Source organism: Catharus ustulatus, chromosome 17 (assembly GCF_009819885.2).
Source record: "Catharus ustulatus isolate bCatUst1 chromosome 17, bCatUst1.pri.v2, whole genome shotgun sequence".
In the NCBI taxonomy this organism is placed as follows: Eukaryota; Metazoa; Chordata; class Aves; order Passeriformes; family Turdidae; genus Catharus; species Catharus ustulatus.
In genome coordinates this window covers 1,302,440-1,316,516 of record NC_046237.1, presented here as the reverse complement: position 1 = coordinate 1,316,516, position 14,077 = coordinate 1,302,440, and the positions used below count along the sequence as shown (strand labels likewise).

Here is a 14,077-nt window from a genome sequence, read left to right as displayed (position 1 = left end):
TTACAGGATATTTTTGCACAGATTTCTGTTTATTTACATATATACTGTGGTGTATAGTGAAGTCAATGTTTTTTTCTTTCACTCTTTATACTGTTCTGCCCTTAAAATATTTACACAGCAATTTGTCTGAAATACCCAGGGGATATTGTTTATTTGTTTTACTATAGCATGATAACTAATCCTTCCAAGATTATTGTTTAAATTCTTTTTTCCTTTCTTGTGATATCTTAAGTAGAGAATTACAGCAGGTTCAGAAATCAGATATGCTTTGCTGCACTGAGGAAATCATGTCTGTAGGTCTTAGATATACAAATATTATTCAGCCATGCTCAGTATGTCATCCTAGATGGTACAAAATGCAGGAGCTACACAAGTGGAGCCCTTGAGAAAGGAGTAATGCTGTTAAATAACATTCCCTGTAGGGGAATGGCTTTGGACTCCTGTTAAAGCCAGCCTTTGAAATCCTATATCAATAAAATATTGCCATGGCAGGGAAGGTCAGTTTATGAAATGAGTACAAAAACTTGTATTCTCTTTACTTTAACAGCAAGGGTAATTTCTACCAGTTGGCATAGGATTCATTTCCTGTAACAGAAAGCAGGATTTCCTAAATTTGTTTCCTGTGCACGCTGCCATTTAGAAGTCTTGAAGTATCTTTATTCAGGTATCAGTTACAGCCTTGGGGCTCTGAGGGCCAGTTGTCAGTTGTAGCCATACAGTAACTAACAGGGGAAATGAAATAGATATAATCTGATCAGAGATAAGAGCCCTGGGATTCCTGGGCAAACAGTCTGTAACCCTGACAGGGCGGCAGCTGCCAGGACATGAAAGGGTGCAGGATCAATTGGTCTCTGCTCTGTCTGCCTGCCTGCCTGGGCAGCCTAGAGGGGACCCTGCAGAGAGCTCATGGCACAGAAGGATCAATTTGTCTCTTTAGAATGAAATTTATTAGTCGATATCCACTTCACTGGTGGCTTGGGTAATTTAATTGTCGCAGAGAGCAAAGCTGGAGGATCCTGTGCTGGGCTGCTGTGCTTTGAAATGCTCAGATTGTATCAGCCTGCCTTGGTTGGAGCTGCAGAATGCTGGCAGGGGCTTCATTGATTTCCCTCATCAGTGAGCATGGGCTCCCTTTAAGGTGTTTGAGGGATTTCAAGCCTCCTTTTAATTCTCCTTCCTCTAAGTTGTAAATACACTTTTGCATTTTGAATATTTCTCATCTCTCTGCTGTGGCTGAGAGCACCTTGAGTTAGGTGTTTGCAGGGGGCAGAGCAAACCTTTCTGACTGATGTGGAGCTGGGATGTGCATCCCATCCCATCCCACGATCCCATCCCACGATCCCATCCCACGATCCCAATCCATCATCCCATCCCATTATCCCATCCCAGACAGAAGAGCTGTCAGTGCCATGGGTGGAGCTGTCCCCTGGTGCCACCTCTGACATGCTGCTCATCCCTCTGTCCCTCTGCCCAAGGCTTTGCTTTCCAGAGCTTTAGGATTGCAGTGAGATGCTGGCAGGGAAGCAGGGAGGAGTGTCTGTGCAAAGATCTTTAGCAGGCTGAGCTGGGAGCAGAGTTTGTCCTCCAGGCACTTGGAACTCACCAGCACAGGCAGAAGAGGCTGCACACACTGAACATGGCACAGCATCATGCTGGAAATAATTCCCAATAATTATTTATTAACCAGAGTGTCAGAAAGCAAGCTCCATCTCTGCTCTGGGAGGCTGCTAGGAGGATTATCCAACTGCACACTTTAATGCACTGAGGATGGCTTGAGGAAACTTTTGAGAAAGATAAGCTTGAAGGAGCCTTTGATTTGTTGTAATCTTTGTGAGTAAGCCTGCACAAACTTGTTAATATTAAGCCAAATATTGATTCAAATTGACTTAAAGGTCTTTCAAGGCAAAGCCAACTCAATTACTTTTTTTTTCTTAATCTGACAACTTAAGACTACTTTATGAAAGGAAAAGTTTGGTTTAGGTTCTCTTTTAAGCTTTTGGATGAAAAGGAGCTGAGTTCAAAAAGCTCCTTCAGTTAGTCCCAATTGTATCAATTAATTAATAATTCGGTGCAAGTATTTACAGGTTCTAATTTTATTTGTATCTTTTGTATGTGGCTTTCCAAAATCAGTTTCATTTTTAACTGAGGTATTTGTGGTTGCTGGAGGCAGTAGAGGCAGAACCTGAAAGGCAGAAAGGATAATTAACCTTCAAGTCGACAGCAGCCATGTGCCCAGCACTGCTGTGCCTTTGAAAATGTCACTGTAAAACACTTGCAGTATTTCATGTCTGTTTAGGGAAAGGATCCCTTGGTCCTTTCTGGGGCAGTGATAGATGGGCTCCTGTCAGCTGCTGCTCCATCTGTTACTGCCCAGACAGCTCTGGAGTTAAATCTCAGCGAGCTCAGGCTGAGGTGGATGTGTCAGCTGAGCTGGGCACTCTGGCCCTTCTCAGGGAAGTGAAATAAAACCTTTGGTTTGTGGCATGGCTCTGGTTGCAATTGAGGGAAAGCTTGTAGAGAACTCAGTTGTGTAGGTCCTGAAATAGGGGCTGCTATCAAAATGATCCCCACATCAGTTAAACCTTGAACAATCTGGGGGTTGTTTTGGGGTTTGTTTGAGGGGTTTATTTGTTTTTTTAGTCCTTAGGGAGAAGGGTTCTATGCTAAGAAGTGTCTGAGCCAGCCTTCAGCTGTCTTGCTGATCACTGCAAAATTGTTGAAATCTGTTGATGAGCTGTTACTACTGAACACATAGAAAATAGCACAGAGTTTGTTTTGTTTGGGGTTTTCTAATATGAATTTTTAATGTGCTGCATTAGTGTTTCTGGCTTTGAAATTGTCAATCCAGGGTGAATGCATCCTTTTGAATTCTTAATTTCACAGACAGCAAGCTGGGAAATCACTCTTTCCAAAAGTCAGTGTTTGTAAAGGGATTTCCCTGAGGAGGTTTGGGCTGGGTGGGGGATCCCAGTTCCTGCTCCTTGCTGCGGACTGTCCTTTGGAATGAAATCATGGAATCATTTAGATTGCAAGAGCCCTCCCAGAGCATCAAGTCCAAGCTGTGCCCAGTGCTCACCCTGTCCCCAGCCCAGGCACTGAGTTCCACATGCAGGAATTCTTTGAACACCTCCAGGGATGGGGATCCAAGGCTCCCTGGGCAGCCCCTGCCAAGGCCTGAGCTCCCTTTCCATGGGGAGATCCCTGGGGTGCAGTGGAATTGGCAGTGGAATTGGCAGGGATGTGCCCATGGGCAGTGCCACAGCTGCACCAACCTGAGCTGGGCTGCCCAAACCGAAGGGACTGGGTGAGGAAAGAGCCATGGAGGAGCAGCTGTGTTTATCAATGGATGTGTTTGATGGCACCATTAATGACTAATGAATTAATGCCTGATGAGTTCCCTGCTGTCCCTCCCCTTGGGAGGTGTGTGGCTGGAGCCCTCACCATGCCCTTCTCCTCTCAGGTGGCCCTGGTGCAGTGGACAGAGAGCGTGGGTTTGACTCTGGTGGGCAGAGACCAGTCCTCAGTGCAGCTGAGGAGCCCAGGGGGGCACATCCTCAACTTCACCATCCTGCAGATCTTCCCCTTCACCTACGAGAGCAAGCGCATGGGCATCATCGTGCGGGTAAGGGCGGCGTGGCCAGGTAAGGCTGGGCTCAGACACACCTGGGGGGGAGCAGGGCTCACCTGGAGACACCCAGGGCTCACCTGGAGACACCCAGGGCTCACCTGGGGACAGCCAGGGCTCACCTGGAGACACCAGGGCTCACCTGGGAAACACCCAGGGCTCACCTGGAGACAGCCAGGGCTCACCTGGGGGACACCCAGGGCTCACCTGGGAGACAGCCAGGGCTCACCTGGAGACAGCCAGGGCTCACCTGGGAGACAGCCAGGGCTCACCTGGAGACACCCTGGGCTCACCTGGGAGACAGCCAGGGCTCACCTGGGAGACACCCTGGGCTCACCTGAGGGACACCCTGGGCTCACCTGGGGACAGCCAGGGCTCACCTGGAGACACCAGGGCTCACCTGGAGACAGCCAGGGCTCACCTGGGAGGGAGCAGGGCTCACCTGGAGACACCAGGGCTCACCTGGGGACAGCCAGGGCTCACCTGGGAGGGAGCAGGGCTCACCTGGAGACAGCCAGGGCTCACTTGAAGACACCCAGGGCTCACCTGGGAAACACCCAGGGCTCACCTGGAGACAGCCAGGGCTCACCTGGAGACACCAGGGCTCACCTGGAGACAGCCAGGGCTCACCTGGGAGGGAGCAGGGCTCACCTGGAGACATCCAGGGCTCACCTGGAGACAGCCAGGGCTCACCTGGAGACACCAGGGCTCACCTGGGCTGGCCTCCCTGCTCACAGCTGTCACCCAGGGCACAGGAGGGCAGCCAGGCAGGGCAATCCATTCCCTCCCTGGGTGTGAAACACCGGGAAGAGTTTGGAATGTGAGCACATGGCCCAGGGCAGGGATGGCAGGGAGGTGAGCTGAGAGGCTGAGCTGGTGCAGAGTCATCACTGTGTTCAGTCTGGGAATCCCAGACCCAGGGAATGCACTGAGCAGACACTGAGTGTTCCCACAAACTGCCTGTGCTGCAGGGGATACCTGCCACAAGGGCACTGTGTATCCAGGTCAGTGCTTCAATTAATTACTTCTGTAATGGAAATTATCTGGAGGTTCTGGGCAATCTTTTCACGACCTAGAATTAAAATATTATCAGCAGAAGAGGGAGGACTAAAGAACCTCCTCATTGTTTTTATTGCAAGTGCAAGCTTTTGATGAAATGCTGTTTTATCAAAGTTGTAAGAGGTGGAGAAACCATCAAGGCCAGGGTGAGCTTCATTAAATTGTGTTTTTATGCTAAACAGAAGTGAATGCCCTGGAATTTTCTTGTCACGAGTGTAAGAGTGCTCCTTTTTCTTTTCCCTTCTTTGATTTGAAGTTTAGTCCTTTTAAATTACCTATTATTTATCTCCTCCCTCACTAGGAGGAAAGAGGTTTCTAGTTTGCATTTCTCTGTTTAGATTTTGCAGTTTGCATTTTAGGCAAAACCAGCAAAACTCCCACTTGTGGTCAGTGGGAGCAACATCAGGCCTAGATCCTGACTGTAAATACCTTTTAAGAAGCATTGAGAAGTGAATTGTCTTTATTTTGTGACCATTCAGCCATAAAATCAGCTCCCTTGTGTGCCCTGTGCAGAGTTAGGGTTGAGTGGCAGATGTTGACTGCCTGGGTATTACTTTGCCACGTTTCTGTATGCTCCAAAATATCTTCAAGCAGGGTTTTAATTCCCATTTAAAAAAAAAAAAAAAGGCATTTATAAATAGGTAGTGAGCAAGTAAAATTGCTTTAATTAAACACATATGTGTGTGTGTGTAGGCACTCCATTTGGTTTGCTCCACAGCTCGAAGGGTGTTCACCTTCTCAGTGCATCCCCTAAACTGTGCTGCTTGCTTAAAAACAGAAACAGGGGGAGGGAGAGCAGCATGGAGCACCCAGGAGAAAACACACCCAGGGAGGGAGATGGAGCTGCCCTCAGCACTGAGTGAGCAGAGCCAAAGGGAAACATTGCTGCTCACCTGCACAGGTACTGCCTGTCCTTACAAACCACAATTTTGGTGAGAATTTTGCTTGCTGCCAGCCTGGGGACAGAGGTGAGCAGAGGTTCCTGTGTCCTCAGTGCTGTCCCTGCAGGCACCATCTCCCTGCACATGCTGTGTGCCCTGCCCTGAGCAGATCTCCTTCAGCACTGCTGGGAAATAAAGCAATGCTCAGTAGTGAAAACAAGTCACAGATGCTGCCTGCTTTGGGATATTCTGCAATATCTGAGTGTTTCCTTGCACTCAGCTGTCATTTCTGTACCTGATTATTTCAGTTCTAAGAAATGCTGTTCTACCCCAGCAACCTGCTCACCAAGTGTGCACTGACTTGTCTTCCTCTTTGAAGGAGGCCTGTTTGTTTGACCACAATATTTTCCATTCTTCGTTTTCTTTGCGTTTTTTTTTCCCCTTAGCCCTGTGGAATGATCTTTGTTGTGGAGCAGAGATAGTGCTATTGTCATATCTGGAATTGAAAGGAGCCTTTGAACCGTGGCCAGAGGCAGACCATGGTGGAAAAAGATGCTTCCCCAAAACAATATAAGTGGCAAATCTGTGTGCAGATTTATAGGGTGATCTTGCCATGATCTGAGAACGCACTAACCTCCTCCTGAACTCGGGCAGAGGAAATGACTAATGCAGGGAGATAGCTGATACAGTATTTACATTGGACAAAAATTCTAAACTCTCTTAAGCCAGCTCTGCAGCACGGGAAGTGCAGTCTTTATTCAGTTTCCTACAGAGATGTTGTGAGACACTCTTTAATCAAATAATTTCACAGATAAACCTTTACCTTTGGCTACTGCCAGAAGTGCTGTGTTTTATTTAAGCAGATTCTGCTTGTTTTGGAAGAGTGACACCCGTTTTCCTCTGGGGATGTGGGATGTGTATCTCTGTGTGAGGGCTGGATGTTCCAGAACATTGAAAACCACACTTCTAATTATGAGCATCTTCCTTGTGAATATCTCTGTGAGCTTGGCAAAAAAATTCAGCTAAGGAGCCTCATTATCCTTGGCTACTCCTCAGCAAAGACTCTGCTTTTCTTTACAGTTTTAGTGTCCATATCAGGTGCTGCATTATGCCTTTTTTTTTTTGCTATGGATTTAAACTCTGCCAGTGCCACAGGACCTGGGGCTTTTAACCTATTTATGTTCAAAAACCTCCACCACTGATTTCTATAACAGTGGAACAGACTGACCCAAATACTAGCTGAGAGAATGAAGAAGTGTCCACTTTGCTCTTCTTTAATTTCTCTTATTCCTAAAATACTTTGGCCCCTTCGTTCACAGCTGTTTATTTCAGACCTTCCTGGGCTTTTTTTGTTTTGCATTTTAAATTTGTTTTTATCCCTGGTGGCTGTCTCGGTTTACAGAGCAATTTGTTTCTTACTCATTGTTTTGTGTCTTTTGAGGAAATTGCCAGGGTTTCCATTAGCTTGTAATACTCAGAGCTGTGGCTTCCTTACATATCTGCCTGCTTAGAAGGGACTTTTTGATTTGTGGTGATGTAAATATGCTTTGCTTGCAGCCTATAAACTCCTTGTATCAGATAAGGCAGGCAGCAAGCTAAGCTTTCTGTGGCAGGCACGAGCTTTAATTATGCTTATTGCATCTGGTGTAACAGAGCAGGTAAATCAGAGTGATTTTTACTCTGCTGGGCTCTGTGCATCTGTTTTGTTGTTTCAGGTGAGCAGGGAATCAGGTTTGAAGGTGAGGGCTCAGGTTATTCTGGAGGCACAGGCAGTCAGGGCTGGGAGGGTCTGTGTGGAGCTGATCCTCCTTGTCTAGAGCATTCATTGCTGCTGTGAGGAGCTGAGCTGCAGCTGGGCAGGCATCTCCTTCTGGCCCCAGACAGGCAGCTGAGCCTCACCTGCCCCAGAGCAGGCAGTTCTGAGCCTGCTGTGCTGAGAATTCACCTCACTTTGCTGAGCCCCCAAATCTGTTCCACTGTCCCAGCTGAGCCCCCCAGATCTGTTCCCAGCTGAATCCCCCAGATCTGTTCCCAGCTGAATCCCCAGATCTGTTCCCACTGTTCCAGCTGAATCCCCCAGATCTGTTCCCTCTGTCCCAGCTGAATCCCCCAGATCTGTTCCCAGCTGAATCCCCCAGATCTGTTCCCAGCTGAATCCCCCAGATCTGTTCCCAGTGTCCCATCTGAATCCCCCAGATCTGTTCCCTCTGTCCCAGCTGAGCCCCCAGATCTGGTCCCAGCTGAGCCCCCAGATCTGTTCCCAGCTGAATCCCCAGATCTGTTCCCAGCTGAATCCCCCAGATCTGTTCCCTCTGTCCCAGCTGAATCCCCAGATCTGTTCCCAGTGTCCCATCTGAATCCCCCAGATCTGTTCCCTCTGTTCCCAGCTGAATCCCCAGATCTGTTCCACTGTCCCAGCTGAATCCCCCAGATCTGTTCCCAGTGTCCCATCTGAATCCCCAGATCTGTTCCCTCTGTCCCAGCTGAATCCCCAGATCTGTTCCCAGTATCCCAGCTGAATCCCCCAGATCTGTTCCCAGCTGAATCCCCCAGATCTGTTCCCAGCTGAATCCCCCAGATCTGTTCCCTCTGTCCCAGCTGAATCCCCAGATCTGTTCCCACTGTCCCAGCTGAATCCCCAGATCTGTTCCCAGCTGAACCCCCCAGATCTGTTCCACTGTCCCAGCTGAATCTCCCAGATCTGTTCCTCTGTCCCAGCTGAATCCCCAGATCTGTTCCCAGTGTCCCAGCTGAATCCCCAGATCTGTCCCACTGTCCCAGCTGAGGCTGGTGTGTGTCTGTGCTGTCTGCAGGATGAATCCACAGGAGAGATCACGTTCTACATGAAGGGGGCAGATGTGGTGATGGCTGGCATCGTGCAGTACAACGACTGGCTGGAGGAGGAGGTATGGGAGGGCAGCTCCTGCCAGAGCTGCCACTGCTGGGGGGGACCTCCCTGCTGAAATACCTGTGAGCCACAAGGTCACTGATCCTGGAAATTCATTGGATCAATTCATTCTTGGTGTCAGTGGAGAGTTCAGCATATTTCATCTAGAATAAGTTCTGTAAATGAAATGGGTTTTGCTCAAAGCTGATTGGCACTCACCAAATTCTGTTTGGATCTGTTTTAGCCTGAAGGGTCCAATTTCAAGACTCTATTTGGCAGATTTGCACTGGGGTGTGTTTGTCAGGTTAGCAGTAATGTGGCACAGAGTTCATGGAATCCCAGAATGGTTTGGGTTGGGAGGGACCTTAAATCCCATCCCACTGCACCCCCTGTCCTGGGCAGGGACACTTCTCCTGTCCCAGGGTGCTCCAAGCCCTGTCCAGCCTGGCCTTGGACACTGCTAGTGCTCCAGGGCCATCCTCAGCAGTAGCTTCAGTCACTGATTCTGTGGTGTTCAGATGAATAACAATGACCTGGCCTTATTTTAAAGAGTTCATTGTCAAAGATGTGAAGTCTAGAAATCCCAGGCTTGTGCCCTTTTACTTAGGGAAATGTAATCAATGGGATTGTATTTGCCACCCTGGTGTAACCAGGACATTTTTCTTCCTGATCACTGGGCTAGGTCCCAAAGCATTGCAGATCCCCTCTTTCCTCCCGAGTTTATCATGCACTTTATCAGATGTTACAGACTCCCTGGGCTTGCTCAAATGGGATGGTTATTTTCTTAACCTGCTATCTTGCACTGCCATCTCCACAGTGCTGTGCATAAATCATTTCAGTGGAGTGCAGGTTATGGTTTGCAATGTGCTCCTCTGCAGTGTGGGAACATGGCTCGGGAAGGCCTGAGGGTCCTGGTGGTGGCCAAGAAGTCTCTGACAGAAGAGCAGTATCAAGACTTTGAAGTAAGTTTTTATTTGTTTTTTCTTCCCTTTGTTTTTAAACAATGAATCACTGAAGTGATTCTCACAAAACTCTTGTGATAGTGCTGCCTCTCACCCCCAGCTCTCTGCTAGAATTGTGTTTTAAAGTGTCTTGATATTCTTTTAATCAAAGTTGCTTTCCAAGTGACAAGGATGAAGTGTTTATCCCAGTGAGGATCCTCTCAAGCAGTTCCTGAATCCTGTCTTGTAGTCTCTTGTGGTAATAAATTCTGCAAATTCTCATCATTTGTTAGACAAGTTTGGGAAATACGTTGGTTTTAATTTCCATTGTTGCATTCTGACATCCAGGGAAACTGCAAATAACTAGAACACAATGCAGGCAGCTCCCTGCAAGCACAGGCTCCATGTGTGGGGTTTGTCTCTGCCCTGGCTTTTCCAGGCAGGCAGGATGGGAAGGGGAACTGTTTGGTTAGTACAGGGACGTGGTGGAACTGCTTGGGACTCTCTGGTGCCGTGGGTTCTAGAGGTGTTCCCTGTGGAGGGGAGCTGCTTGCAGAGGCTGCACTTCCAGGGTGCATGGGCACAGGGGGAAGGCCACGGAGGGAGGCTGGCTTTGTGTCCCTGGGGCTGGGCAGCCCTGTGTCCCTGTGACCTGTGTGTCCCCTGTGACCTTGCTGTGTGTCCCTGTGTGCCCTTGCTGTGTGTCCCTGTGTGACCTTGCTGTGTCCCTGTGACCTTGCTGTGTGACCTTGCTGTGTGACCCCTGTGACCTTGCTGTGTGTCCCTGTGACCTTGCTGTGTCCCCTGTGACCTTGCTGTGTGTCCCTCTGTGTGTCCCTGTGACCCTGCTGTGTCCCTGTGACCTTGCTGTGTGTCCCTGTGACCTTTCTTGTCCCTGTCACCTTGCTGTGTGTCCCTGTGACCTTTCTGTGTCTCTGACCTTGCTGTGTGTCCCTGTGACCTGTGAGTCCCCTGTGACCTTTCTTGTCCCTGTCACCTTGCTGTGTGTCCCCTGTGACCTTGCTGTGTCCCTGTGACCCTGCTGTGTGTCCCTGTGACCTGTGAGTCCCCTGTGACCTTTCTTGTCCCTGTCACCTTGCTGTGTGTCCCTGTGACCTTTCTGTGTCTCTGACCTTGCTGTGTCCTCTGTGACCTTGCTGTGTCCCTGTGACCTTTCTTGTCCCTGTGACCTTGCTGTGTGTCCCTGTGACCTTTCTGTGTCCCTGTGACCTTTCTGTGTCCCTGTGACCTTTCTGTGTCCCTGTGACCTTTCTGTGTCCCTGATCTTGCTGTGTCCCTGTGACCTTGCTGTGTGTCCCCCTGTGACCTTTCTTGTCCCTGTGACCTTGCTGTGTGTCCCTGTTGCTGTTTGTCCCTGTGACCTTGCTGTGTGTCCCTGTGACCTTTCTATGTGTCCCTGTATGACCTTGCTCTGTGTCCCTGTGTGACCTTGCTGTATCTCCTGTGACCTGTGTGTACCTGTGACCTTGCTGTGTGTCCCTGTGACCTTTCTTGTCCCTGTGTGACCTTGCTGTGTCTCTGACCTTGCTGTGTGTCCCTGTGTGTACCTGTGACCTTGCTGTGTGTCCCTGTGACCTTTCTTGTCCCTGTGTGACCTTGCTGTGTCTCTGACCTTGCTGTGTGTCCCTGTGTGTCCCTGTCACCTTGCTGTGTGTCCCCTGTAACCTTTCTTGTCCCTGTCACCTTGCTGTGTGTCCCCAGGCACGCTACGTCCAGGCCAAGCTGAGCGTGCACGACCGCTCTCTCAAAGTGGCCACGGTGATCGAGAGCCTGGAGATGGAGATGGAGCTGCTGTGCCTCACTGGGGTGGAGGATCAGCTGCAGACAGACGTCAGGCCCACGCTGGAGACGCTGAGGAACGCTGGCATCAAGGTCTGCCTAAGCCAGGGCTGCTCCAGCAGGAGCAGGGACCCTCTGGAGTGTGTGGCACTGTCCCAGCTCCAAGCTGGGAGGGTTTCAAACATCACTTTGGGAGCAGAACGTGCTGCAGGTGGTAAATCCCAACACAGGAGTGTGTCACCTCTTGTGTGTTCATGCTCTCACATGCTCTGGCTCCTCCTGCAGAGGAAGGAATCGTGTGGGCACAAGGGAGGATCCAGCAGGAGATTTTTGGGCAATTCTTCTTTCAGGGAGTTGCATGAAACAAAGCAGGTTTGTGGTGCCTGAGCCCCCGTGCTGGGCTGGGAGCTGTGGATATCCACGTTTTCAGTAGCCACTAGAGGGGAGTCTGAGCCAAGACAATCAGGGAGTGGATTTTTTTTTTTTTTCCAGTTTTCTGGGCTCCAGCATCTGTGACTCCACACCTACAGCCTGAGCTGTGCTGTGGGAGCTGCTGTGGTGTCTGCATAGGTTCCCTCTCTGAAAACTTTGTCAGCTTTGCAAAACGGGGAAAAATTGGATTAAATATTCAGATTTGGGTAAGAAAAGTAGGTGAAAGGTCCTGGTTGTGGTTTCTCTGCTTTAAGTTGCAAAGTGAGCAAAATTGTGAAGCCGTGCTGTGAATACAAAGCAGGGCTGTGTGTTTGGGGCTGAGGCAGGAAGGGAATTCAGAGCTTGGGACAAGCTCCCAAAAGTACTTTTTGTTTGGGGCCATCCCTGTAAACAACAGAGACTTCAGCAGAGAAGTGAGACCAGGGAAATCAGAGTTCCCCAGGGATGTAGTCCTGGCCCAGCACTCCAAGGTTTTCCTTCTTTGCCCTCACCTTGGCTGGAGGTGTGGGATGGGCTGAGCACTCCTTGCACTGCAGGGTTCATCAGGGCATTGCATGTGAGGATAAACCCAGAGAGAAGGGGGCCTTGCAGTTCATGGCAGGAACAAATAAACGAGTCTTTGTGTGGGGTTTTTTGTTGATGTTTTGGGATTTTCTTAAGGTTTTTGTATTTTTCAGTGAATATTCTTGGGCAGTGTCTTGAAAGAATTAAAACACCAGTGGAAAAAACCAAAGTCACTGTGATATATTTACACTGGAGAAGGAATTCCCAGCCATTGCTGCTGACATTGCTTTCTAACTCCCTCCCCTCACCAGCACAAAATAAAAGGAGCAGTGTAGATTTAAAAAAAAAATCTAAAAAAAAAAACCTCAAGCAAGTGAGTGTGTTCCAGACGTACACATCAGCACTGAGCTAACCCCAGTTGCATCATCCACATTTCAGCCTGGGCCAGGAGGGATCTTTCTGCAGCAGGGCTCGGTTGAGAAATGGCCGGGGAGGGACACATTAACACACAAATACACATTTTTTAGCTTGCATTTTGTGGGTTTATCAGCAGAATCTTGAAATATTGCAGGTGGGAAAAATGTTACACAGGGTTTGTAACTTCCTTTGTGTCTCAGCCTCTTGAAGAGCTTTGCTTGCTTTCACTTGTGGGAATTTTCTTGCGTGTTTTAAAATAGATGTTTTTTAGAAGAATAATTTGTGTGTGTGTTTTAACAGTTCTTGTCTAAGCCTGAAGGGGCAGGTGGTACTTGCAGAGCTCCTGCAGACGTGGATGTTAAGCTGTATTTAACACAAGAAATGTTTGGGTTTTAGGTGTGGATGCTGACAGGGGATAAGCTGGAGACAGCCACGTGTACAGCCAAGAATGCTCATCTGGTGACACGGACACAGGACATCCATATTTTCAGACTAGTGAGTAACACCCCAGAGCCTCTCTCAGGGGGCCCAGACTGGGACAGGAGGGGTGTGAGCTCACAGCTGCTTCCCAGCAGGGCATTTTTATTCCTTTAACCCAACTTTGTACCCCAAGTTGTTGTTTCTGTGACTGCGTGCCCTAACTCAGTGTGCTGCCTGTCCTGGCTGTGTCACTTCTGTTCCCTCGGATTCTTTGCTGTTCTCCCAGCCCAGTGAAGCACACCTTGCTCAGTTCCATCCTCCCCCAGGTGACAAACCGAGGAGAAGCCCACCTGGAGCTGAACGCCTTCCGCCGCAAGCACGACTGTGCCCTGGTCATCTCGGGGGACTCACTGGAGGTACTGGTGCCTCAAGTTTGGGCTTTCCTATTTCCCACCTTCTGTACTGCCTCAGTGTGTGACTCTGAACTTCGTATAAAGTGTTAGCCAGTTCTCCTCACAGTGTAGTCAGACAAAACAATCCTTGTCTAGCCTGAGAACCAAGGACACCGCTGCAGCTTCAGGACCAAAAAGTGCAAATTGAGGAGAGAATCTGGGAGGGTGGGACTGCAGAGCCTGGAGCTGGAATTGGACAGTGAACCCCAAGGTGGAAATGGACCCAAACTGATAAAAGTGTGAAGACTTGTGACTTAGGGTCCATCTTGGGTGTGTCCTCAGCCAGGCTGAATCCTTTAAGAGTTTTTAACAAATCCCTGCTTTATTCCTTTAGCTCTGTCCAGATCTAGGCACCCCTGAAGGCCCAGCAGGGCCAGCCTGGCAGAGCAGGTGTAACCCAGGTGTGCTGTGTGTGCCCAGGTGTGCCTCAAGTACTACGAGTACGAGTTCATGGAGCTGGCGTGCCAGTGCCCCGCCGTGGTGTGCTGCCGCTGCGCGCCCACGCAGAAAGCGCAGATCGTGCGGCTGCTGCAGGAGAGGACGGGCAAGCTCACCTGTGCCGTGGGTGAGTCGGCAGCCAGGGAGTGGTGGCACCTCCAGGGTGTTCTTTTGGGTGAACACATCCTCTTGTACTGCCTGGGAATGGGGATTTGGGGAGC

General features: G+C 49.4%; 1 protein-coding gene across 1 annotated transcript in view; it reads left to right on the top strand.

Annotated features, from left to right (window-relative positions):
- LOC117004461 (probable phospholipid-transporting ATPase IIA) overlaps positions 1-14,077 on the top strand; it is a 49,340-nt gene that overhangs the window by 26,638 nt on the left and 8,625 nt on the right. Inside the window, exons 15-21 of the mRNA XM_033075237.1 lie at positions 3,461-3,622; positions 8,379-8,471; positions 9,331-9,414; positions 11,116-11,286; positions 12,943-13,041; positions 13,293-13,382; positions 13,839-13,983. Coding sequence (XP_032931128.1) covers positions 3,461-3,622; positions 8,379-8,471; positions 9,331-9,414; positions 11,116-11,286; positions 12,943-13,041; positions 13,293-13,382; positions 13,839-13,983 — 844 coding nt within the window. The remainder of the gene's footprint in view (positions 1-3,460; positions 3,623-8,378; positions 8,472-9,330; positions 9,415-11,115; positions 11,287-12,942; positions 13,042-13,292; positions 13,383-13,838; positions 13,984-14,077) is intronic.